This window comes from Copadichromis virginalis, linkage group LG7, assembly GCF_057382275.1.
Source record: "Copadichromis virginalis isolate Kocher_CV1m ecotype Utaka linkage group LG7, C_Virginalis_male_GT1.1, whole genome shotgun sequence".
Taxonomy (NCBI): Eukaryota; Metazoa; Chordata; class Actinopteri; order Cichliformes; family Cichlidae; genus Copadichromis; species Copadichromis virginalis.
The window spans coordinates 53,140,895-53,166,559 of NC_140624.1; the positions used below are offsets into that span (position 1 = coordinate 53,140,895).

Here is a 25,665-nt window from a genome sequence, read left to right on the forward strand (position 1 = left end):
TGGGAAGGAAAAAAACATTTTTAACAGGGGGGGAACAGAACAAGGCTAAGGGAGGGGCAGCTGTCTGCTGTGAGGAAATGGGGGTAAGAGGAAGGAGAGAGGAAAAAAGACACACTGTCAAAGAGAGCCAGAGATTAATAATAACTAATGATTAATTGCAGAGTGTGTCTGAACACAGAAAGTGAAAAGAGGTGGAGAAGAAAGACTCAGTGCATCATGGGAAGCCCAGAGCAACCTAGGACTATTGTAGAAGTAATGAATGTGTGAAAGGAAAGCTTTTAATTTATTTCTTACAAATAGACAGGGTGTCTGCCTCTCTAATCCAAACTGGGAGCTGATTCCACAGACAAGGGATCTGAAAGCTGAAGCTCTGCCTCCCATTCTACTTTTAAATACTCTAGAAACCACAAGTAAGCCTGCAGTCTCAGAGTGATGTGCTCTATTGGAGTGATGTAGCATTATGAAGTCTTTAAGAGCTTGCATGTGAGGAGACGGGTTTTAAATTTGATTCTGGATTTGACTGGGAGCCAGTATAGAGAAGCCAATATGGGAGAAATATGCTGTCTTTCTAGTCCCATTTCAGTCCCACATATTAAAATATTGAAGTAAAACATCAATGACTCTTTCAACTAAGCTTCCACCAGAAAGTATGAGCTACTTTATCTCTATAACATTGAATTACACTGTGTTCTGCACCTCTCCTTGGCCTCCTATCTTGTTAGTCCATCCATCTTTTTCTTTTCATCTGCACTCATCTTTCCTGCTCCCTATCTTTCAAGATGTCTCCAGATTTCTCCATCCACCTCTGTCTCTCCACCATGCAGACTTGTGGAAGCTTGCCTGGAATGTACTGTATCCACAGACTATTTTTACTCTTCTTCTTCTCCTTCTTCTCTCTCCCCCTCTGTATTTACCTCTGTGCATGCAGGTGTTCCTCCTCTAAGCAGGTCAGTGGTTAGTGGGGGAAGAAAAGCACCAAAGAGGCGAGGCTTCTCAGGGAATACCTGCAAAGCAGGCAGCTAGCCAACACAGCCCTGCCTTCACTTGTGATCTCATCCCTTTGCATTGTTGGTCGCTGCAGTCAGCTCCTGACCTTGCACATATCCGCCAACATGCTCGCTGGCACGAGTCTACGTGGATTTTTCGTTGCAAAACGGCATCGGACAGACAGATGCAAATACGCCTTCTCTGTACATCGTAATTCAATTATAAATATTCAGAATGCTAAAAAAACCCAAAAACCTGTGCAGTCAGATGACTCACCGAATACAGAGGATCATTGTTCAGAATGTTTTCCCCCCCAATGAATAATGAAGATTCATTAGGATTTTCCGGATCCGTCCTTCTCGTGCTACTGTGATTACAAATGAGCTTCAATGGGTACAACTTCCTTTTCCTTGTCCCACATTTTATTATTTATTTATATCTCCAAACAAACCAATAAGGTATGATATTATCGCGGCCTAGACCAGAGGAATGAGGAAATCCCCCGAGTGTTTAGTCTCCCAGCTTTGCCCCGGCTTTGTAAGTTAACCTTTACCCGGCTGCTCTCCAAAACACCAAGGCATGCAAGTGTGTTTACTCTAGATAAGAGCAAACAACTCCAAATCATTAAATGAAGGGGGGGACAAGTACGTTCAACCTAGGCCAGTTTCACCTTTCAAATGTTGTTTAAACTGTTTGAAAGATGAGCAATCGGTGCAGCTAGAATGGGCTTTCTGCTGTTCAGTTCACAGCGAATTGAGCCATACAGTAGGTGATTGCTACCAGCTCCTATGTCGTCCTCGCTTGACTCTTGGAATGATTGAGGTATAATATTCCCCAGTCATTCAGAATCATTCTAACTCATTTAAACTAGTGTATGCCAAAGTTTTCAAATTATTGTTTTGGTAGAAATGACAGACATTTCTGGGTTTTCTTGTTCTGTTTTGTAACTCGGGCATCAGTTTGAATTGAGGTGTTTTTGACAGCCTGTCTCAGCAGCCATGTCTTCCATCACCAGGTCACCAACTATGTGGAAAATGGGAGGGGGAGTGGAAGCAAAAAACAAGCGACACATCTGGCAGCGTGTCCATTTCCTAAACTTGGTTGGCCTCATTTTCTTCTTCTTCTTGTCTCGCTCTGTTCTTTTTTTTGTGTGGACCTTCTTCTCTCATTCTTTTTTTTTTCTTCTCCTTTTTCCTTGAGTCCTACTCGCTAGCCAAGGAACCAGGATTTTCCCACAGAACATGGTACTGAAGGCTGAGCCATTGTTTCCTGCTACAGGGAACGAGAGAGGGGGGTGGGTGGTGGTGGAGCTGGGGTGGGGGTTGACTTCCTGGCTGCCAGTACAAGGCCTATGTCAGTGTGAGAAAAAGCAGAGGAGACTGATCTGATGACTTTGAAAGTGTGTGTGTCCCAGAGAACGAGTACAGCTAGATTAACTTCTTTTTTTAAAAGTTGGAACTAAATGACTTGTTGGTTTAACTTGGTGGTTAAAGGCAGCACCCATATATGAATACACAATCCTGGATAAGTTAAAGTGACCTCAAAGCATTATATCAAAGCCCCTTGAACTTTTCATGCTGTTACTTGTGCTTTATTTTATGCCAGTGTAATTTCAAAGTGCAGTGTGGGCAGGCCTGTCCTAAATAACAGCGCTGTCTTTTTAAATGGGATGTGGAGATGGGTGTGTGTTAGTAGCAGCAGACATCCTTAGGGAGCGGTTTGGTGTAACTCAGAGGGCAGAGTCTCCAGCCACGTTCCCAGAGACTCAAAAATAGTCAAGGAAAACGCAGGGACGATTCACTAGCGAGGAATGCAATCCAACGTAGAGTTGTGCGTTTGGGGGAATCCGGCTCCGAGAGGTCCTGCTGGAGAATGTTTCACCTATTTAGTAAATCGTAAGTGTCACTTTTGTTTTAATGCTGTGTTCAGGGGAACGACTGCTGCTGTGGATAGCTACAGCACAGCTGCACTCTGTGGTTTCTGGAGACCTCTGTTGTTGCATCCGTCTCAAGGGTTCACTGTACAGTGTGGCTTCCGTTCAACTAGTTTTTAGTACATAAATGACAAAGTGTTTTCCTTATGAAATGATTTGTAAAAGGAAAAAGAAGGAGTAAAAGTGCAATACATCTGAACAGTCGGACAGGAAGGTGGCTAGAGGAAAAAAAGAAAGACAGGTTTAGACTTGGAGATGAAAACTATTCAATGCCAGAGGCAAATCTTGGCTTTAGATTGCAAATAAGATCTCTGTATTGACAGCACGCTCTGAAGTTTAGAGCCAATTATGTGTGAAAATAACTATCTAACTCTGATATGAATAAAAATGCAGCTATGAAGGGGGGGGGGGGATGCTATATGCAGCGATCGTAAGCTACTTGTTGTTTTCCCATCTCAGTTTTGCCGTATTGTGTGGGAAGAAAAGTCTCTGCCCTTTTCTCCTCGTAAACTCCGGTGTTCGCCTGCTTCGTTGTCCAAAAGCCACTGGGGTGTTTGCATATTCAGGTCAAGAAGTGAAAAACACACTTCCTCATCTCCTCTGCTCATTTGCATGTTTTGTGTTTTTTTTGGTTTGTTTTTTTAATCCATGTTCCCTGAGCACTTAGCAGTTATGCAAGAGTTCAAGAGAGAAGCTTTGTTGCTTCTTACTAATTTGTGTTTCTTTCTCAGCGTAAAATGCTCACACGTGAATCCAGCACATAAGCACAGATGCTCACACTGTTTCCGTGACCTTGGCATACCTTAGGTATTCTCAGCCTGAGTCATACCCGCTAGTATGTGACAGTCCTGATCCTAATAGTCTATTAATGTCACTGTGGAGGTTTGTTGTTAGAGCCTATATGTTGAACTTCCCCAGGTGATAAGATTAAATAAAAAAAATCAATAATGGCTAATGAACAAAAAAAAATGGGTGATGTTTAATGGAAAGTGTGTTTGTCTGTCTGATGATAAACTTTAAAACAATCCAGTTGTATTTGTATAGCGCGTGTAACAGTTGCCTCAAGGTGCTTTTTATTGATTTAACTGACATTCAGTTGTGGACTGAATTTAACCCCTGCTGGATTCACAATCCAATTTAAAACCTTCTTCTCACATACACGCTCTTTAATAATCAAGCCCCAACTTAAATACCTTATAGTGCCAACAGGGCACTTCTTTCTCAGACTGCAGGCTTACTTGTGGTTCCTAGGCTATTTAAAAGTAGAATGGGAGGCAGGGTTTCAGCTTTGAGGCGCCTCTTCTGTGGAACCGCCTCCCAGTTTGGATCCAGAGACCGGATCTCTCAGCGTGACCTTGGTCTTGTCTCCTTTCCATCACTTCCAACCGCTCACACCACATGGCTGCCCCTCCCTGAGCCTGGTTTTGCTGAAGGTTTTCTTCCTGTTAAAAAGGGGTTTTTCCTTTCCACTGTCGCCAAGTTCTTGCTCACAGGGGCTCGTCCTGTTGTTCAGGATTTTCTTTCTATGATTCATATTGTATGGGGAAAAATAAGACACTGATAACACCTTATTGATCATAATAAATCATTAGGATATTTTTTCCCCTTCTTTTCATCACATGAAGTGCATTGATGCGGTGCTCATAATTCATTGGTGGTCAATACTGTGACCCTTGCCCTTTAGCTTTGATTTAAAGAGTCACCAATAAGTATAACCTTTGACCTTACTATAAAATCTCTTGGCTTGATTGCCTCACGCCTGATGTAATTATGAGTACAGCTATGGATCCACAGTCGGTTTCCCCGTCCTGAAGAAACTGTACAATATGTTTTGATAGACCCTTTTTCTGACCCTTTACTGACCTGGGTTAGAAAAATGAAACGTGTAAGAGGGATTTACCACATGCTATGACATCACCGCCAATGACAACCAAACAGTCCTCGCAGATCATCATTCAGTCATTCTGTATGCAGCCATTGTCTTTGCAGCCAGCTGTCCTGTTCTCTTTCAATCAGCGCACCAGCTCCAAGCCAAAAGCTCGGCCCCCACACCAATTCAGCGCTTCAGCAGTCCTCATTGGCCTCCTGCTGCGAGTGTCCTGGCAGATGTTACACTGAATTACCTCCCAGTCTCGCAGGGAGACTGCACACTCACTGTAATCAAGCTGTGTGTGTGTGTGTGTGTGTGTGTGTGTGTGTGTGTGTGTGTGTGTGTGTGTGTGTGCCTTAGCTCTCTCCAACAGTTGCTCCTCAACCACCTGATCTCAGCTACCAGCCAATGCTTTCCACATTGTAATGTGTCTGCCAGCACTCTGAGTCAGACATCCCTACAGATGCCTAAAAGGGGGGAGGGGGGTGGGGGTGGGCTCAAGGAGCTGATCATTTAGGAGATACTGAATACTAGAGCTAGGTCCCTCCTTTCCTGTGTGTATTTGTCCCTTTTGTGTGGAAAGGGGTGTGCATGTCTTTCTGTGTCTCATTCGCTCCTTTAAAAGCTTCCTTCCTCTATGTATATGAAAGTCCCTCTTGTGTGGCGCTATTTCTTCTCTACTATACTCTAAGCCAATGTGTGGTCCACGTACAGCTCTAACTGGTTCTTATTATTCCTCGCAAAAAACGTTGATGCCAGCGCTCGTTCTTTTATTCCCTGGGTCAGTATTCCCACTTCCCAGTGTGATTTCTCATTTGTCTTGTGTGCTATTAAGACCACTGGCAGCGCAGAAGCCTAAAGTGTCAAAACCGCCATCAAGAATAGGTACCACGAAGTGCTAACATGCTAGTTTTGGACTGACGTCTGTGTTACCCCCGTTTACATGTGCATGAATGTTTTTTACGGCTTTCGCTGTCAACGTCGCGACTCTCGCAGCCACGCCATTTAGCCACTCGGGGAACTCAACCACGTCACAGATGGATGAGCTTTTAATTAAGAGTTGAAGCTCAGATATTATGTGCAAATGTCCTCCCGCAAAGCCAATTGTAAGTGGACCGTCTCTTTCAGCGCCACATCACAAATTCATTTCATCGGCAACCTCGTCTTCATCTCAAGAGATCGGTTTTTCACCGTGTGTCAGGCTTCAGCTCTGGATGAGGTTTGCTCTGTTGCTCTGTTGACTGGATCCGCCGGCTGGCCTGATTGCTGTTTGGTCTCCGAGGCCTGTAGCCACATGTCAGCGGTGCAGCTCACACATCCACTGTTCTGCACCAGCAGCATCTGACAAGATCCCTTTTGTCTCCTTTTCTTTGACTGCTATTCTTTCCTGCTCTTACTATGGGCCAGATTTTTTTTTCTTTTTTTGTTTTGTGTATATTCTCTTGCTACCCATCACCCAACTGTTCCGATGACAGTCGACAGATGGCTGGTTGATGCAGGAAAACGTACATGTTCATGGTCTTTACCCAAAATGCTGTTCTGTCGCTGAATAAAATGTGAAACGAGGACACGAATGCAAAAAAAGAAAAGAAAAAAGAATTCTGACAGTGAGTGTTGTGAGATTTATTTTTTTTCCTCAACATTACTCCCTGAGTCCGTATTGCCTCATTATTCAGGCTGAGCTCTGAGAGAGACTCCCCACGTCTGCCTGGATCAAACGAGCGATCGGACTCATGACAGAGTTTTCTGCAGCCAGTGTGACAGACACTTTTTTGTTCCACTGGTCCTTTCCACTGAGTCAGCGCCAAAGCAGTGGGAATAATGGACACTTCATTGTATGAGGCTTGATGCATGAATAATGGTCTGTTTGTCTGCTTTCCTGTTCATGTAGTGCACGTGTTTCATAATCAAGCTAGAACAATTACTCTGTGTGTGTTTATGTGTGTGCGTGTGTTTGTGCAGCATGTGTTTGTTAAGTGTGATGCTCTCCTCTTTGATGCTTTGAGTTAGGGGCCCAGGTGCTTGCAGAGTAGTTGCTGCCGGCTGCCTGGATCTTTTTTTTTTTTTTTTTGCTTTGAGGACCATCTATGAGCCAGGCCAGCTGCAGAAGCTGGAGAATGCTTCAGGCGCAAATGTGATGAAAAGTCACTGTGTTGGACATTGCTTTAGGTATAGTGTTACAAAGAACTGGTTTAAGCATTGTGTTGCAGTTTCTAACCCCAAATGTCTTTGACTGGTTTCACAGCAAAAGAGCACTACATCAGTGGCCTTGGGGCACGAACCAGTTTGTTTTTTTGTTAGGAGGAATAGGCAACCGACTTTTAACCCAGAAGGTAAATGGTACATTTACAAAAACAAAACAAAAAGAAACAAAAAAAGCAACATTTTACAACTTCAACCTATGGGGCGATCGTGGCTCAAGAGTTGAGAGTTCGCCTTGTAATCGGAAGGTTGCTGGTTCGAGCCCGGCTTGGACAGTCTCGGTCATTGTGTCCTTGGGCAAGACACTTCACCCGTTGCCTACTGGTGGTGGTCAGAGGGCCCGGTGGCGCCAGTGTCCGGCAGCCTCGCCTCTGTCAGTGCGCCCCAGGGTGGCTGTGGCTACAATGTAGCTTGCCATCACCTGTGTGTGAATGTGTGTGTGTATGACTGGATATGTAAAGCGCTTTGGGGTCCTTAGGGACTAGTAAAGCGCTATACAAATACAGGCCATTTACCATATAATTCAATAAGTGTGGCTTATACCTGCTTTCTAACTGCAGGCACATCGAGCAGCATCTCGAATAGCTCTGACAGCTACACTCATGCTGGATGCAAAGCCTTCGCTCATCAGAATAGAAAAATCATATCACGAGAACGGACACAATGGAATCTACTGCTCGGGATTGACGCTGCAAAACTACCTTTTTATATTTGTTTGTAATTCATTTATGGATAATGAATGACCATAATGACCCTAACCCTAACCCCTTATGGATAATCTTAGACCCCCTTATGGACTTTTTTTTTTCTCGATCCTGTAGCCAATCGATCGGTTATAGAGCAGGCAGTCCAACAGTATTGATGTTTGTTCTTAATACAGAGAGTTTCTCTTTTTTTGCTGACAGTATTTATAGTTGCACAAAGGCACACATCGTAGTTAAAGTGATAATAGGCAACTTTTCAACCGTCTGTACCCTCTGTGCTCCTGCTGTAAAAGTTGAATCGCTTTCCAACTTTCCATCAGAAACCATACACAGATATTTTAAACTTGTATGCATTTCTCTCCTGAATTCTTTTTAACTTTATGTGTCTTTGCCTCTTTTTTAAGTTTGGCTAGATAATGTCTCACAATTACTTTGGAATAAAATAAGTTCATCTCGCTTCTGAAAGAATGAGTTAGATGGCATCAAAAATTTAGCAAGTACTAATTTGTCATCCTTTGTCTTTGATTGGCTGTGGTTGCTAATATGTTTACCTAAACATTGTCTCTTGTGTGCTTGGTAGAGAGGACGATTAACTGTTGTGCCAGCATGCAAGTTGGAAGAGTATCGATTGTTGTGAATGTTGGACTAACTAAATGCTGTGTAAACACTGGACGTGGGGGTGGTATCCACAGTAACCGCCAAAATCAAGAAGACTTAACACCCTGCCTGGGTTTATTGTTTTTCGTCATGTTGGAAGGGTTAACTTTGCTCTTTTGGCTCGTTCTGGTTGTTGGTTATTGGAACGACAACACAAAGAGGGCATTTATTTCCCATGTGGAGATTAGCACTAATTCACGTGCACGTCAATGTGTTTTTGTTGTAGTTCATATGATTGTAGTGAAACAAAGCAAACTCTTGTAGTACCTCAGTGGGATGTGGATTTTGAGAGTGCTGTTTCTTTGCGTCGCACTCCATTAATTCAGCCTATCTCGAGCTCCCAGTACAAACATACTCCCTTGCGGTGTAGCCAGTGCAGTGTTATGCGTCTAAGTACACTGACGCCTATAAGCGCCTGATGTTTCAGACTGTATCGGAGCCCAGACAGCCTATCTGATGAACTCTCTTTACAGGATGCAGACACAAAGCGCACTGGGTGAAGCCCAGACACACTCAGGATCCATTACTCTGCCGAGGTTCAATGGAAACTCAGTTAGGAGTCAGTATTAGGGCTGGCAGAGCAGAACACAGTCTGTCTAGTTCTCACAGTGGGCTGATGGGATTTGGCCTGATGCAGCAGCATAAATTCCTAAATAGTGAATGTACAGCTACACTACCAGGTTTCTGGGATTATAAAAAAAGAAATTTAAACAGTCCTTCAGAGACAATTACGTACTGGAAGAGCAGCAGCTTTGCTTTCCCACACAGCGCTCGCCGATCGAAGAATATTTTCACCAGTCTCTATCCCTCCTTGGTTTTATTTTGTTTTTTGGGGGGGCTATTTTAAATGTGCGGAACAACCACCCGGATTGTTGTTGTTGTTGATACATTTTGCTCTGCAGTCAGAAAAAGGATTCTGCAATTTGGCTGAAGTGGAAAAGCTGAGAAAAGAAAAAGGTGCAGGTAGAAGCTGGTTTAACAGTAACGGTAGGAAAAAAACTGTCTCTCATCCAAGACAAAAACATAAAGGATCAAAATGGGTTTAAATGAACATGTAAAGTCTGCAGTTTGAATCCAGACGGGAGACTCTGGTTCATGTTGGCAACATCTCGAAACTTTAGCATCTAATAAAAACCCAACAGGGGGCCGTCATGCCTTCCATCACATAAGAGGTACTTGGTTGATTAAAAATGCAATCCTCTTTTGTCGATGTGAATGTATTTATTATCCTGGCTACTTGTCCGGGACTACAGTTACATTTCTTGGGGGTTGCGCATCAGGTTACGTGCAAGGTTATGGCTTAGGGGTTAAAAGGGGTTTCCAGTTATGTCATAGCTTACAACATGCATTTCCCCACGGAAGTCTAAATCAAGCGTTACACGAGCACGTATTTCTGCATATTTATTTTCTTGCGTTATGAGCCACTGGTTTGAAATATCTGTAATATTTAAAAAGAAAGCCAGAAGAACACAGTGAGTGAAACAAATCTGAAGCACAACTTAGAGAAAGCGCTGGAAAGATATGTGTCAGGTAGTCGATGTGAAACGTGGACCCCCACCTAAACAGATGAAGGGAAGCGTAGATACAAGTTACTGAAGGATTGCCAAGGACAAAGAAGGACGTTTTCTTATAATGGCTGAAGCTGAGGGTGGTAGGAATGAAAAGGAGAAAGCACCATGTCCTGCTTGTATTGCAGGTTGTCATTTGCAGGAGGTTGGCATAAAGGCTTTGTCAGATGTAGACGTTATGAACAGGATTCAGACGTCAGACACTCTTTTACTGTCGTTATGGTGAAGCGGCCCACAATAGGCTGTAAATTACACGTCGCGGCACAGTTTAATACAGTGCCACACAGATGACAGGCAGCATATTTATTTATCAATTCATACTTTCACAGTCTGGCACAATTCTCGCTGACACTAATGTTCTTCTAATACAATATGCTGAGAGGAGAAAAAAAAAAGTCATTATGTAAGAATGAAATGGATGCCTTTTAGGGGACGCAGTGCATTCTTTCTGAGGCAGTTCTTCTGTACTTTAGTCAAATTCTGGATCATTCTTTTACAGATTAAATGCTCACGCTCCCTGTTCACCTCTGCCTCAGTATGAGAAATGCACGTGCTACGAGTTCATTAAAGCAGCGCTCTGATGGATTGTTTTCCTGCAGTTAGTTCCCTTAGAATCATCCGTGCAGCTTTAGGAGTTTGAACTGTGGTCCGTGGACATTCCCTTCCTGTTTCTGACAGAACGTCCCACCAAAAAAAAAAAAGCAAGAGAAAAAAAATCCCCATTTCCCCTCCTTTCTGATTATTTTACTTGCTCTCTGTTCTGCCCAGTACCCTGTCAGCCAATCACAAAGCAGAGGAAGGTGCAAAGTCACTTCCTCTCCAGCTGTGCTGGGGGAGTAAGAGCTTCTAAAACTGGATTTTCATATTCAGAGCTATCCTTAAGGCTTTTTTTCCTCTCCTTTTTTCTGTATTTTGCACCTTGTTGTATTCTTTTCTTCTATTTCACAGGATGGCATTTTCCTCTGTACACTTGTGTATGTGTGCGTGTGTGTGCGTTTGTTATTAAGTAAAAAAAAAAAGGGGAAAAAAGCACAGTGTCCAGGTCATTATCCACTTCACATTGCACAGAGGATTTGGCAACAAAGCTGACTGACTCTACAAAGGGCCGCACGCAGTCACTAATCTGTCATTACGGCTGCTGCATTTTTCCTGAAAAGCTCTTCCTCTACTCCGCTGAAAATATGTACAGTATACACACACACACACACGCGCACACACATGCATGGGATTAGTGTGTAAGCCGTCCATAGAGGGCACTGTTAAAAGACTGTTCTCACTCATTACATGAGCAATTGAACCCTTGTCTTCATCTTCCTCTCGAGTATTGGAGCATCAGGGGCTGATGTTATGTAGCGTGCCTGTTGCTGCGTGCAGCCCACACTGATGTTACAGTATTTAACTTTTCATCCTCTTCCAGCTGCGATGCGGTGGGGATCGTAGGGTTAGTGGTTAAAGGAAACACGCGAGCGCTAAGTGCTTGTTTTTGACTCTGGATGATGTTGGTTGACTTCATGATGTGGAAATCTCAAATTAATGTTGCTCACCAGCATATATACACGGCGTAGAGACACATTTGCTCGTCATAAGTGACACTCAATCCAACTCTTCTGTAAAGACAAAGTAGGGCAACATCAAACACAGCAAACAGTGGAAAGCTCTTTACTTTGTCTCTTAATCTTCTTTGGCTAAAAAAAAAAAAAATGCCTGTGAATTGTGGGCTTAGGGGCCGTCTTTGACAAACTATTGAACGTTTCTCTAAGGGCACTCTGAGCCAGAGAATGCTGTTGTGTTTTGGGTCCTAAATGGAAGTCCAAAAAAGCATCTATGAAGCGGGTTTATAGCGGTGGAAGATGATTGCATCACGGATGTCTGAACATTAATGATAATCTGTAAAATGCTTAACTTCCTATTTATGGTGGTTCTGCTGCATTAGTTGGCAGAACAGCTTGAGTCAATCCTCCGAGCTCCTCATTTACAAGTTGGAGCATCAATGAATTAATTCATTGATGCTCCAACTTGTAAATGAGGAGCCACAAAGCATCTGCTATCGCCGTGCTTAGAAGTGGCTGCGTGAATGTGTCGATATAAGCGCAGCGTGCGAACTCGTCGGCTGACTCGAAGGCAAGTGGAGCATCCTCTCCTCGTCCTCCTCGCGCTCGCTTCCTTCGCGCTTGCTGTTATGGGCGGCCCATATGCTTCCTCTCTCGCTCCTGCCCGTCAAACTCGGCAGGGTGATTCAGTTTTCTCTTCTTCTTTCTCCGCTTTTAGATCTCATCTGATGCCAAGGCTGAAGGAGTCCCGCTCCCATGAATCACTGCTCAGCCCCAGCAGCGCTGTGGAAGCCCTGGACCTAAGTATGGAGGACGAGGTTATCATCAAGCCCGTTCACAGCAGCATCCTCGGGCAAGACTACTGCTTTGAGGTGAGAGGATGTCGGGGGGACGGGGGGGCTATATGCATCCACACACAGCCTATATGCTGCTTTGCTTGTGAAATAAAATAATTCAATAGTTAATGTACTTACTACAACTACACACATAGCTGACAGTCATCAACTGTATCTGAATTTGACATCCAGATGCTGGCAGCCATCAAAGCTGAGCTTACAGGAAAAGTCAGTTTTTGGATTTACAGTTTGTTCTGCAGCTTTTCTGCATGCGCAGCAGAATCCCAGAATAAGCTAACAGCTGAAATATTCATTAATTTTAATGAGCCTGCCTTTATTTGTAGTTCGAGTGAAGTAACGACTCTGTGTTGTTTTCCCAGTTACCACAACACGCTATTTTGGGTTTGCTATAACCCTTAACTGGCTTTTTCTCAACTCAAAGTAGGACTTTTTTTTTGCTGAGTATTTCCTTAATCTGCCCCTCGCCCCCAAGATTTTAGTTTCAGATCACATAAGAAAAACTAAAGCTAGAAAGAAGAATCTGGAACTGCTTGGTACATTTTTTTAATATTATTCTAGCAACAACACTAGCTGAAGCTCCTGGGCATTCAGTGCCATCTGTCATATCTACACAATAATAATACTCAAAAGCTGAGAAAAAGCTAATTAAAACTAATGGTCACAACAAATCTTTAGTATTGCTATTTATCCAGGAGCCCCCCTGTGCCATAGTTTACTAATTCACAAATTTTAATCATTAGTTTGGGAAATAGAGTCCGTAGGACAATATTAGCTATTTGCAAATATATTGGTGTCATCATTTGGCAACCCGTCTTTGAAACGCCACAAACGCAACAAGCAGTTGATTCCAGGAGAATCGAGCAGAGCGTGAACAAGTAAGACAAAATAAAATGACATTATTTTTAAACTGCATTCCCATATTATCTTGAGAAAGACTCATAAGTAACTAAAGATAACAAATGTAATGGAAATCTGTTCATGATTCATAATATCAGCCGATATATTGGAGTTCTAAGTCCCCAAATATTGGTGTTGGTATCTGTCTTAAAAAGCCTATATCATTCAGCCTCTAGCAGGAATATTTTTGGAACCAGCGAGTCCTCTAATCCCCTGTCTTTGCTGTAAATCTCCTTCTTTATGAGCTGCTGATGACCAGTCGCAATCAAAAGTCATGATAGAGCCAACTTCTCTTTATTGTGGAACACACAATGTTGTGATTAACTCTTGATGACTTTTCTCTAGTTACAGAAAATCAATGGAAGTACAGTGGGCAGTTTCTTTAATTACTACATGAAATTTGATGTCTTGTAATTATTGTTGTTGGAGCAGAGAAATTCAAAACAAATTATGACAGACTTTGTCTTTAATCACTGCATTAAGGGCTGAATTGTCAAGAAGGGAGCTTCTTGGAGGGAAGCGACCCAATACTATCCTAAACTTTCTGCCCTGTGCTCTGTTCACCATTCATCCTGCTGTGCTTATTTTAAACCATCCAGTTTCAAAAACAGCTCTCACATAAGGAGACTGAAGATGCTCCTACCATTCTTTTGCTGTCTGTGGTATTTATGAGCAAAGTTTTAGTGAAACCTTCACTGTTCTATTTTTTTCTGACAGTATCACCAAAGCATTTTAAATTTTCCCTTCTCTCTGTGGTAGGTCACTACCTCCACAGGAAGCAAATGTTTCTCATGCCGTTCAGCAGCCGAAAGAGACAAATGGATGGAGAATCTGAGGAGGGCTGTACAACCAAACAAGGTGAGTATGCAAAAACACACAGTGGGTGTGAAGTATTCAGTGGTAATATGTTCATACACAAGTGTCTCAATTCCAAACACTTTGAAACAGTGATGAGGACAGAGCCATACAGAGTTTACACTGTGTTGCAACTCACGCAGCAAGAATCCGATGTGTGCACGTCAGGTTTGATGAAGAAGGCATACAGGCAACATGTAAAGAGCTTTTTATGTTTCAGTACCATCTGGGATCCTGACAAACAGCTGTGACAAGGGGAAGGTGCCAAACATTTTAAGCCAGGGAAATAGTCCTGCTCACTCAGCCTCTTCACTCTTTCATCCGTCATTATTTAGCAAATTACTCATTAATTAGATGTGGAGAAGTGGCGGCGTTGGGGGTGTGGAGGGGTTCTTAAATAGCTCTGGAATGTTCCTTGTCTTAGCCCTTTTGATATGTGTGTTTTGAGTGGATTTTTTTAGCAAATGTTTTTAAAAATTAAACTTTATTTCGTAATTTTTCTCTAAAGCACTTTAAATATATCTACTACCACTAATCCACCACTACTATGATATTACCTATACCAGGTTAGACAGTCAAGAAAACTATGGCGTTTTTAAGATCATACATCTCGGTGAAAAAGCAGTTTCAGTTTTGGTTACATAAAGGCTACTGCACACAGTTTGCACTCGGATCTTTCTGCCAGAATGGCTTCCTAATGATCACAGTCACTAAGGAAGGCAGTGGCTGGAGACTGCAGCAGGAGCACAATTATAGTGACTGTGAACAAGGAACTTGAGATTGAGCTGCCTTTGAAATAATTGCTTGAAAGGTTGAGACCAGGTTTGTGACCGCTTGCAGCCAGTTGCCATCTTCAAAGCAACTTTGAGGCACCAAGATGGTGACGAAAACGCAATAAAAAAGACAGTCTGCAATCAGTTTGCAATTAAATTGGGTCAAGTTTGCAATTAGTCTGTAATTCGGTGCGCGCTCTTTATGATAATGAGGTGATTAACTGAGATAAACAAGGTGAAAACTGGAAATCCTTTGTCGTCTACAAACAGAGAAATTCCCATTAGCTACTTACATTCAGAATACTGCCAAAGCCTCATAGATTTGAAGAGTAAAATTGCGAGTGAAAGTTGGTTGTCCAGAGGTTGAGGGCGTTGCACACTCAACCTAAGGTCAACCACTTGCAATCAGTTGTAGAAAGCAAAAACATTCAGTGCACTCACTGGGCAAACACCAATTGTGTGATTGTTTTCTTTCTAAACCTAAGTATTTTTATCAAGGCTAACCGAACTGCAGTTGAAGAATGAAAACGCTTTTAAAGAGCAAACAGCAGCATATTTAATTACCCTTTTAATTTCCTGCTTGGTTACGTCAAATGGTAGAACTGTGCTTTAATTATCATGTGCGCAGTGACTCAGCACATGAATCACGCAAGTCAAGATATTTGCCGTCTGTTGGAGAGATTAATAAGGAAGTTAAGTGCTCATCATTTGGAGGGTTTATTCTCTAGATTTGTGGGGGACGGACCTGGAAAGGAACACAAGTGCGATCCCTTGACATTCCTTGAAGGTTTATGTAAGACTGTGACATAACCAGGCAATATGTAGAAGAGCACGATGATATTTTGATAGAGACATATGTATGTTTTTCAGTTACAAATAGAAGCAAGTTAAAAAGCCTTGGGGAGGAAAAAAAAAAAGGCCCGTCTTTTCTTTGTAGGTGTCTGTAACTCAGCTTAGTGCCTCAAATTTCAGCTCCCCGTTTCATGTAGCTGCACTTAAATGAATGGCGGAGACATCAAAAATAAGATGAAGAGCAACAGAAACACGAAGCGTAAACGAAATTTAACTGCACCATTAAAAAAAATGTGAAACGTATTCAGATACCGGTGAGTTCTGAGCACTCCAGAGATCTAAAGTAGTTCTCGTGATTGTAAGACGCTCTGCCACTTCTTTTTCTTTTTTTTTCCTCTTTTTTTAAAAATAATGTAATTCTTATCTCCTCTCTTCTTTTTGGGAGGTAGTTTTCAAAGGCAGTGTGAATAATGGGCCAAAAATATGCCCGCTCTTGGCAAAATCAATTGATGACATAAGAATGGGTTAGCACTCTGTGAAATAATGTAGGATATTTCTTAGCTCTTTAATGATCGGGAATGGAAGGGAGAAAGGGAAGTTTTTAAATTGCTTCAGTGAAATGTTTGAAATACTGCCGAGGTTGTTTTTGACTCTTGAAGCGGTGAGACTTCCCTGTCGGGGTCTGATCTCGAATTTTATCAGTTTGCTTTTCCAACTATGTGGTTTGTTTAGTGGATTTGTTCACTGCCTTTTTTTATTCAGTAAATTATGTTTATCATGTTGCTTTTAAAAATTTGATCAAACTACTTCCTGTCATCTTCCGTCTCCAGGACAACAGCCGACGGGTCGAGAACATGCTGAGGCTGTGGATCATCGAAGCCAAGGATCTGCCGGCCAAAAAGAAATACTACTGTGAGCTCTGCCTCGACGACTCGCTCTACGCCCGCACCACCTGCAAGCTCAAGACCGACAACGTCTTCTGGGGAGAGCACTTTGAGTTCAGCAACCTTCCCGCCGTCAAGACCATCACAGCCCACCTCTACAAAGACACAGACAAGAAGAAAAAGAAAGACAAAAACAACTACATCGGACTCATCAACATCCCCGTCGCAGCTGTCACCGGGCGACAGTTTGTGGAGAAATGGTATCCCGTCAGCACCCCGAACCCGCCCAAGGGCAAGACGTCTGGTCCCATGATTAGAATTAAGGCACGCTATCAGAGCATGAACATCCTTCCCATGGAGATGTACAAAGAATTTGCAGAGTACACTACCAATAACTACATGCTACTGTGCTCTGTGCTCGAGCCTGGGATTAGCGTCAAGAACAAGGAGGAGATGGCGTGCGCGCTGGTTCACATTCTGCAGAGCACTGGCAAGGCCAAGGTTGGTAGCAAAGATCCTTTATTTCAGATGTTTCCACGTACCTTGCCATGAGGTAATGACAAGACATTATGAAAGCTCACAGGGGTTAACTGTTCCTCCGCTGCCTGCTCATCTTGTGAACTGTTGACCCTCTCCTCTGCTGTAATGCAGAGCAGACAAAGACCAGACAGACAAGTGATTTCCTCTCGCTGCACCAGCCTGTATTACAGTTTTAACTCAAGCTAATCCCTCGCACATATCCCCCCGCAGCGCTCCGCAGCATACCGATGCAGGACCGAGCACTGCTTGTCTGTAGCACTCCAAGCACAGGGATAGATTAGCTCACCACAGTGGTAGCTAAGCCTCCCATGACAGCAGGTCGTTGGGACTCAAATAATCTTCCATCCGTCTAAAATAGCTGCCTTTGACTTTTCTTTGACGGCACAATATTTGTGTTTTCCGTGGGTAAAACATGATGCTATTTTGACCTTACATACTGTAGCTATGAAAAAAGTGGAAATTTGTGTCAAAATCAAGTTTTATGAGCACATATTGTTCTGATACAGTATGTGGAGAAAAGCAGTAGGTTGTAGGTTTTGCTCAAACATTTGTGAAATAATGGGTCCTTCGTTGTGCGTGGTGCTGTAGTAAAACGCTACCGTCTGGTAACAGCACAGCTAAATATTCCATGATTAACTAGTAGTGGGATTTATGCTATATGGAATTGTTTGGGAACCACAGCGAAGTGACAGATCACGTAAAATGACAGAGCCTGGTTGTCAAGTGCTGAGGTGCATACTAGATAAGGCCCTGATGCTTTCAAAGCTCATTAACATTAGCACAAAAACTGTGTGCTGGGAGCTTCCACAGTGTGTCTTTCAGCCCTTCTCCCTCCTCTAACCCCTCAGGTGGAGCAGATGGCCGCCTCTCCCCTGAGCCTGGTTTTACTGGAGGTTTCTTCCTGTTAAAAGGGGTGTTTTTCTTTGCCACTGTTGCCAAGTGCATGATCGTAGGGGGTCATCTGATAGTTGGGGATTTCTCTCTGTTATTGTTTATATATAAAGTACCATGAGGTGAATGGTAAATGGCCTGTATTTGTATAGCGCTTTACTTAGTCCCTAACTAAGTAACTGGTGATAGCAAGCTACATTGTAGCCACCCTGGGGCGCAATGATGGAGGCGAGGCTGCCGGACACTGGTGCCACCGGGCCCTCTGACCACCACCAGTAGGCAACGGGTGAAGTGTCTTGCCCAAGGACACAACGACCGAGACTGTCCGACCCGGCGTTCGAACCGGCGACCTTCCGATTACAAGACGTACTGCCAACTCTTGAGCCACGATATTGTTGTTTTGATTTCACACTATATGAAATGAACTGAATTGAATTGAAGTTGTGTCTTTCAAAGGCTCCCGTAGGTGCGCTATGTATCAATGTCTATCACATCAGCATCACTTCGTCTTTTCTTCCTCGTCAGTTTCCAGCCACAGTTTCTGTTTCTGTTTAGTTTGCTTGTCAGTTTCTCATCAGCAAAGCTTTGGACTTTCTTTGACTTTATCCCGGCTCAGTGGGGCGATGAACGATTAGCGCTTAAGAAGTGATGTCAGTACACAATGTACTGCCACTGTGCTGGTTTTAGGCTCAGCACTGATAGCTGCTGATTGATGGGTGGGGGTGAGGCCGCCCCTAGTCCCCGCAGAGATGCCTACTTCCTTAATTACTTTCAATTAATCCCAGACTTCTGAGGAAAACACTGGTACTCTTAGTTCTTTCTCACCTCCTCCCCGGTCTTACTTCCCTGCTGCTAGATGCACATATGCTGGAGCTGGCAGCAAGAAGTGCTACTCCCAAATGCTCATCTTAAAAGAGAGACACAGATAATTTCCCGAATACATCTGTGTTTCAAGAAAAGTCCTTTTAAATGTAGCCTTGCATGCTACATACTGACGCCTTTAGAAGAAGAGGCAAAGAACAGTCTGCGGTTTGATGCGAGCACAGACTTAATGATAGCTGCTCTTAAAATGCGGAGTGTTTGTTGTGTTAACTACTGCAGCTTCTTTCTTTCTGTCAAGGCTTCAAGACATTGTAAAGTGGTCTGACATTTTTAGGCGGCTTACTCACAAAAGTCTGTTGGGGTTTTTTTTCCCTTTAGCCTTGATAAATCAGAGATGGAGCAGTCACATCTCGCCAAACAGCACCCTGTATTTCCAACAAATCACTTATTCTAAAATACTTTTAAGCCTAATGACGATGTTCTGTGCTGCTGAACACATGCTTTAAATGGAGACGTTTCTGCGTGCGTTGTAGAGTTTGTTCAATTTGGCGATTAAGTGTTTTTCATGTCTTGCCAACTTACTTACAGTCTTCCTGAGAATTGGTGAGATATATTTAGGAATCGAGCAATTTATTTGTGCTGAGATAGACTCTGGGAAATCATGTAGGCTCGGCTTTCTGCAATTGTTTAATAAAGCCTTTGGTTATTTACTTCCCTCGGTATTATTGTGTAGTCTTCTAACTAGCCAAGCTCAAGTCAAATCCATGAGTCATTTTTCTCTAATTCAGTCTGCACCAGACTGGATTTTGGCAGCGTGGAAAAATGGATGCATTGCCGTAGCATTGGACGCTGACAAAAAAACACAGCACCCAGTGGAGTTGAAGTGGAGGTGAAAGTCTCTTTGTGGTCCTGCTGATGTGTGTTGTCTTTAATCTCCCATGCACAGGTCAAAACCAGCTTCTAAGTGGACCTGGAGTTGTTAGATGCAGATTTCAGGCTGCCGCAGTCATCAGTATGCAACACTCCTCGACTTCTGTTTCTTCTTGTGACATTTTATCGCCCATCACCAACTAATTAAGCCCTGCATATTCTGCTCTGTTGCACTCCTTTTCTCTTGCCCCCCCTCCCACTTCCATCTTTGTCTCCCTTCATCTCTCTTTCATGCTTCGTAGCATCTCGAGGCCAAAGGTCTCTGGAGAGATGTCATTACTGATGCTGTATTGATGTCTCGATGCATCGGTGAGCATAGGCACACCCTGCTTATAAGAGATTATGCACACACCGTTGTGTGATCACAAGAATTTAGCAGGCAGTTTATTCACTGTGTTCATGACCATTATGCCCAGGTCAGACTACATACATTTATTCGCACTTCAAAATAATGCTTACTTATCTTATATTGAGCCTCGTTGTAACCGATTGTCCTAAAGAAGCTGTCTTAAGGGGAAGGGAGCTAAAAAGTTCCCTTCCCCTTAAGACCATCCTCACTTTCCAGCTTTGTTCTGATTGGCTGACCCTTCACAAATAGAAAGCTTGAGTCACAGATGGGTAGGGGGACAGCGTTCACAGCTAGAGCTGTGTGCCTAAGATGACCATGTTAGGGCTATCCCTCCAAAATGCCAAATGTAGAAAAACTGCTTGAAATTTAGCATGTAAAAGTCATATTCTTTTCACTGCAATTCGGGGATTAGTATAATAATTGTGTGAGAAATCCAGTTCTCAGTCTGCAGGTTTTTGGTGCTGTTAGGGCTCGACATTGGGTCCATTCTTACCCTGTGGGAAATGGTGTTTTGTCTGTACACCCAAGCAACACCATTTGAAGTTCCCCAATGACAATAACAAGCCATCTGCTGTATTGGAATTGCCCGGAGAAGTTCACCTTCCCTTTTTTAAAAAAAAAGAAAATGTGGAAATATCCACTGCTGGCATTATTGATCACGTCCTCTTGATACTTCGGCCCTCGGGAAGATTATGTTCTAATTTTGTTGCCGCTCATCTTAGCTGGCTGTGCGAAGCGGCGATAAGGATTATTCATTTTTATGATAACTGGCCAGAGGGCGGGGGCGTTCCAGTTATTATGCCGTAGCGTTTTATGTCACAGCTCCTCGAGGTAAACTAACGGTCCTGCTTAAGAGGGAGAAATATGTGGGCTCTCCTCTGTGCATTCTGTTAGTAAATTGGTAAGTCAGCCCACAGCACAGCCTCACTTGTGTTAAGCGTTTTATTAATGTATTTTGCACTGTCATCAGCAGGTAGCGATGCTCATTGCGCAGCTGTGGCACACAGGCACAGTCGGCTTGCGCAAACACAATATAGTGTGACAAATGATTTACCAACATAACATAAAGGGCTCGGGTAGTTTTTGTATTCCTTTGGGCTTTTTCATTGTGGCTCGGAATGAATCGGTTGTCCCTTGATGGGGCCGGTGAGCATTCAGAACATGATGGCGGCTTGTCAGTGGATACCCTCCCCATTAACAGGAATAATGTGATTAGTGTATAATACACACAAGAGGGCACACTGAGGACAATCTCCTAATGCTATAGTGTGCTGGCCCCTTCAGCACACTGGAAATAACTGTAAAGCACGTCAGTGTCCTTGCTCCTCTCAGCGTCTCTTGTGTATTTGCGATATAGATGCGGCACATCATACCGTTTGACTTTATAATCATTCCGCCATGATTTTTATTGACCTTCCCCTGACAGCGTGGGGTGACACAAGCATTTGAGCAGCATTTTCTCCAACAGGAGGAGAAAACTAAATAAGGGAGATGAAGCCGGAGCATACAGAGTTGTTTTGTTTCACCTTGTAGCAACACTGTTTTTGACTGTGGAGCCAGACAGCAGCAGGGAGGGAAAACATTCAGCTCTACAGCGATGCTCGGCACACATTGATCTTGGAAGTCTTTTGACATATCTGCTCGCACTAAAAATATCTGCAGTCTCACTCTCTTCTGCTCTGTCTCTGCTCTCGCTGGCTGTTTTTTTTTTTTTTTTTTTTTTTTAAATTGTTAATTTCCTTGCTTTTACTTGCATAGCATGCATGCATGCATGTGCAGCGAAAGGCATACCAATAAACAGCACGAACACGGTGCTGAAACAGGAAAAAATATGAAATTTTGAAATGTAATATATATGCAAGTTCTGTTTGATGTTGCCCAGCTTTAGCAACATGCTGAGCCTCACTCAAAGTGAGCTTCAGTTCGACTAGCTAGGCCATCTCAATTTTGTGTCACCTTTGATCTTCGAGTTCCCTGTCCCCTCAGCGAAAGTGCCTCCATTTGCTGCACTTGCAGGGAAGAAAGTCGATGGTCATGAAGCTAAAAAATAAATAAGAATGTGGTTCAGTCTCTTTTGACATAGAAAGATGTGACTCTAGTTTTGGTGGTTGCTCCAGACTTAAATACTTCAACATGTAATGGAGGGATTTCTAACATGGGTGTTCATCCTCCAACATGTATTAATCTTCTGAAGAAATTTTCATTTTGGGATTAATAAGATATAGATTGTACAAAGGTCACGATTTAATTGAATTAAATTAGAATCTAATGCTAATTACCAAATGTTTTTATGCTAATGCAATAATCATGGTCACTGTGATACTTGGCAAACATCAGCATTCTTGTACATCAGTGTGAATATTAGCATACCGAGAGTTGGCTCAAAGCGCTGCTGCACCGGGTGCATTTTCACAGACACTCTAACAAGATGTTGACTTTTAATTTTGCCTTTAAACAAACCTTCAGTGAGTTAATATTAATCTTAGTGGGGTATGTGTTCTGTGTTGTTTACACCAAAAAATAAAAAAAAACACCCGCAGTAGAAACAGGCAGGAATGACTCATCAACATCTAATGACTTAATATGAGCCTTGTGATCAAGGTCTACCTCCTTTGTGGGTATAACGCTTTAGGACCACACGATGCATCCCTGCAGAAATAAAAACAGGGGTTAGATCCAGAGCTGTTCTGTTAACATGTTTCTGCAGCTGATGACATTAGCTGTAAAAACCTGGTCAAATCTATCATCGTAATGATTATCTGCACCAGCAGCTAAATCAGGAGGGTTGCAGGCTTTCCGAGTTTTGTGTGCAATGACAAACGTCTGTGCCTACGGGAGGAACCGCTTCCATTTCCGTCCAGCCTCTGGTCCTCTCTGTCAACCCAATGTGACCCTCACAGGAAAAGCTGCAGGGCTACAGTGCTGTAATACTATCCACCAGAGCCCACAGGGGGGAAAGACCAGACAGGGCAGCAAGTGATGGAAAGATGAGATGGCTCATTGGTCAAAATGTTAATGTTGATGATTTTTGCACCCAAATGTATTGTTTTATTGTTTTTAACCTAATGTTTAGCTACCACCTTGTAGTGTGGGGGACATTACTCCTTACTTTTCTGAATAGTAATGCAGTACGCAACTTAATTACTCACCAAACAAAGTAATTGATTACACCACTCGTTCCATTACTTTCTTGTTACGCCATCAAATGACCTAAAATGCACAGTCTCATAATTACCATTTAACAATATAAACCTTAGACCACACTCCAATACAAATCCCTATCCTAATGAGGACCAACTGCATCTTTCTTGTGGTCTTTAGGTGTGAACACAAAGCACAGATGAAAACAACCAAAAGAGGCTTCAAAGTTATCGCCATAGTGCTCGTCACTGCCTTGATGCCTTGCTGAGTTACATTACTGTTACTGAAAAATAGAATGTGATTACATCAATTATGTTACTTTGTAACGTGTTACAACCAATGCTGCTGTCTTGTAGTTTACATACTGGTACAGTATTGGTATAGCAATAGTTAAAGTTTTTCTTCTCCCTGCTCTCACCTTCAACCGTTCATGGTAGATGCCCCTCCCTGAGCCTGGTTTCTTCCTGTCAAAAGGGAGTTTTTCCTTCTCTTTGTTGCCAAGCGGCTGTTCATAGGTGGTGGAGGGGAGGCAGTTGTTTTGATTTAGGGCTACATGAATAAGAGTGAAATGAATTGAACCACCAACAAGTAACTTCTATGTTATGTGATTTCCAATAAGTCCGAGTAGCTCCTCAGTCTGTGAATCTAGCTCTGCTAAATATTGTTTTTAGTCACGGGAGAGGGAGACAAATGAATAAACAAAAAGCATTTATGCCGAATTGAAACCTTCATCCATGCTCTGTTGGACATCGGTGGAATCAAATTTGAAGCACCGTGAAAGAAAAGAATAAGCACTGCTATGAATTAATTTCAGTAGTTTGAATTCTGTCACGTACATTTTCTACACCCAACACAGCGCAGTGTGCATTTATTCTAGCCACTGAATGTGAGGTAAATTGATCTGTCAGTATGAGAGACACATATAGACCGTTTTAAAGGGAAAGAGTTCAGAAGAGCATGTCGTTACCGAACATCTTTTTTTCCTCTTTTTCTCTTCTCCTGCCCCATTACTTCCTTTTAAGGTATTTTATTGCTCTCACTGTTGGATGTCTTCTTTATATTGCCATAGAAACACAAAAAAATCTCTGAGCCAGTGCAAAACATAAACATGACCCCTTTTTTGTGTGCTTCTCCTCTCTCCCTCTTTTCAAGTCTCAGTGTTTGCCTTGCAAAGCACAGCAGTTGGAAAGTGTGCCATTTAAAATATCAGTGCTTCTTGTTGTCTTTGTCATTGTCAGAGGCTCTTGCAGTGAGAGCCCTGATTGTTATCGTGCAGATTATCACGTCTCTTCGGGCCTCAAAGGCCGTGTGTTTGGATTTCAGCTCCAAAGCACGTGCAGACACTTGCAGAGGAACATCACTGAATATAGATGTGACACCGCTTTAATGGCAAAGTAAACCAATACGTAGGGAACTTCAACTTTCTCAACAGGAGTTTGTTCCCTACTATTTATTAGATCTAATGAGCCTTGCTGCACTGCCTAGCCTCCCTCTGACCCTATAGTAATATCACCCTCCTTTCTCTGCGCTCGGTGTGTTGGGCTTTTTTGAAGCATGGCCTTCTTGATGAGATGTGGCAGTGATATAGGGAGCGTTCTAGTTCTCCTTATTAGCACTGAAGCGGAGGGAAGGGGCGGGGGCATAGGCAGCAGGATTGAGGGCGTCAGAGAAAAGGCTGGAGGGAAAAGGAAGGCACTCCAGACACTTTTTAGGACACGATTGCTCAGACCATTTAGATGCTAGTGGTTATGTATTACACTAAATTATGGTCTGCGTATAATAACTCAGTGCTGTTCTGTTTGAATTTAAAGTCCGCGCAGTCATTTGTTTTTACAATATGCAGGTATTGTAGAAATACCACTAGACAAGACTTAAAAAGTCAATCCACTGAACACCTTTTCGCACTGACCTTCATAGTCCACAGAGGATAAATCTCGGTGACTTTCACAATACCCTTGTTTATCCTCTTGTGCCACCCAGTGGTTAGTTTTTGTTGTCCATTTTTCAGAAAATACTTGCAAAATTATTTCATTTCCCATCATCCTCTTCTGCACTAGTTTTCATACCCCCGTTCTTCGACTGTCTTTTATTAGTTTCTTCGGTTGAGTTGATTTGTTTTTGGTTAATAATAAAATACAAATATGTGACTACGTACACCCGATGGCCACTTTATTAGATACACCTTGCTAGTACCTTTAGCCTTCAGAGCTCCCTTAATTTTTCATAATGTAGATTCAAAAAGGCTGATATTCCTCAGAGACTTTGGTCCTTATGGATAAAATGGCATGATTACACTCTGCAGATTGGTCAGCTACACAGTCATTATGGAAATCTACTCTTCTACCCCATCCCAAAGGTGCCTTATTGGATTGAGATCTGGTGGCTGTGAAGGTCAGTGAACTCAAAATAATGTTCAGAAAACAAGCTTGAGATGATCTGAGCTTTGTGACATGGTACGTTTCT

At 42.8% G+C, this 25,665-nt stretch overlaps 1 protein-coding gene and 1 long non-coding RNA gene across 7 annotated transcripts in view; one reads left to right on the forward strand and one right to left on the reverse strand.

Moving 5' to 3' along the window:
• LOC146706116 (disabled homolog 2-interacting protein-like) overlaps window positions 1–25,665 on the forward strand; it is a 175,456-nt gene that overhangs the window by 117,305 nt on the left and 32,486 nt on the right. For 5 of the 6 annotated variants that reach the window (XM_085464140.1, XM_085464137.1, XM_085464135.1 and 2 more), the window contains 3 exons: window positions 12,190–12,343; window positions 13,985–14,083; window positions 16,476–17,030. In XM_085464140.1, the coding sequence (XP_085320266.1) occupies window positions 12,190–12,343; window positions 13,985–14,083; window positions 16,476–17,030 (808 nt within the window). Of the gene's footprint in view, window positions 1–2,457; window positions 2,883–12,189; window positions 12,344–13,984; window positions 14,084–16,475; window positions 17,031–25,665 lie in introns of those variants that run through there. The other variant, XM_085464138.1, reaches the window with a different exon arrangement.
• Window positions 1–25,665, reverse strand: part of LOC146706117 (uncharacterized) — a 49,461-nt gene that overhangs the window by 4,435 nt on the left and 19,361 nt on the right. The gene's annotated exons all lie outside the window — the stretch shown is intronic.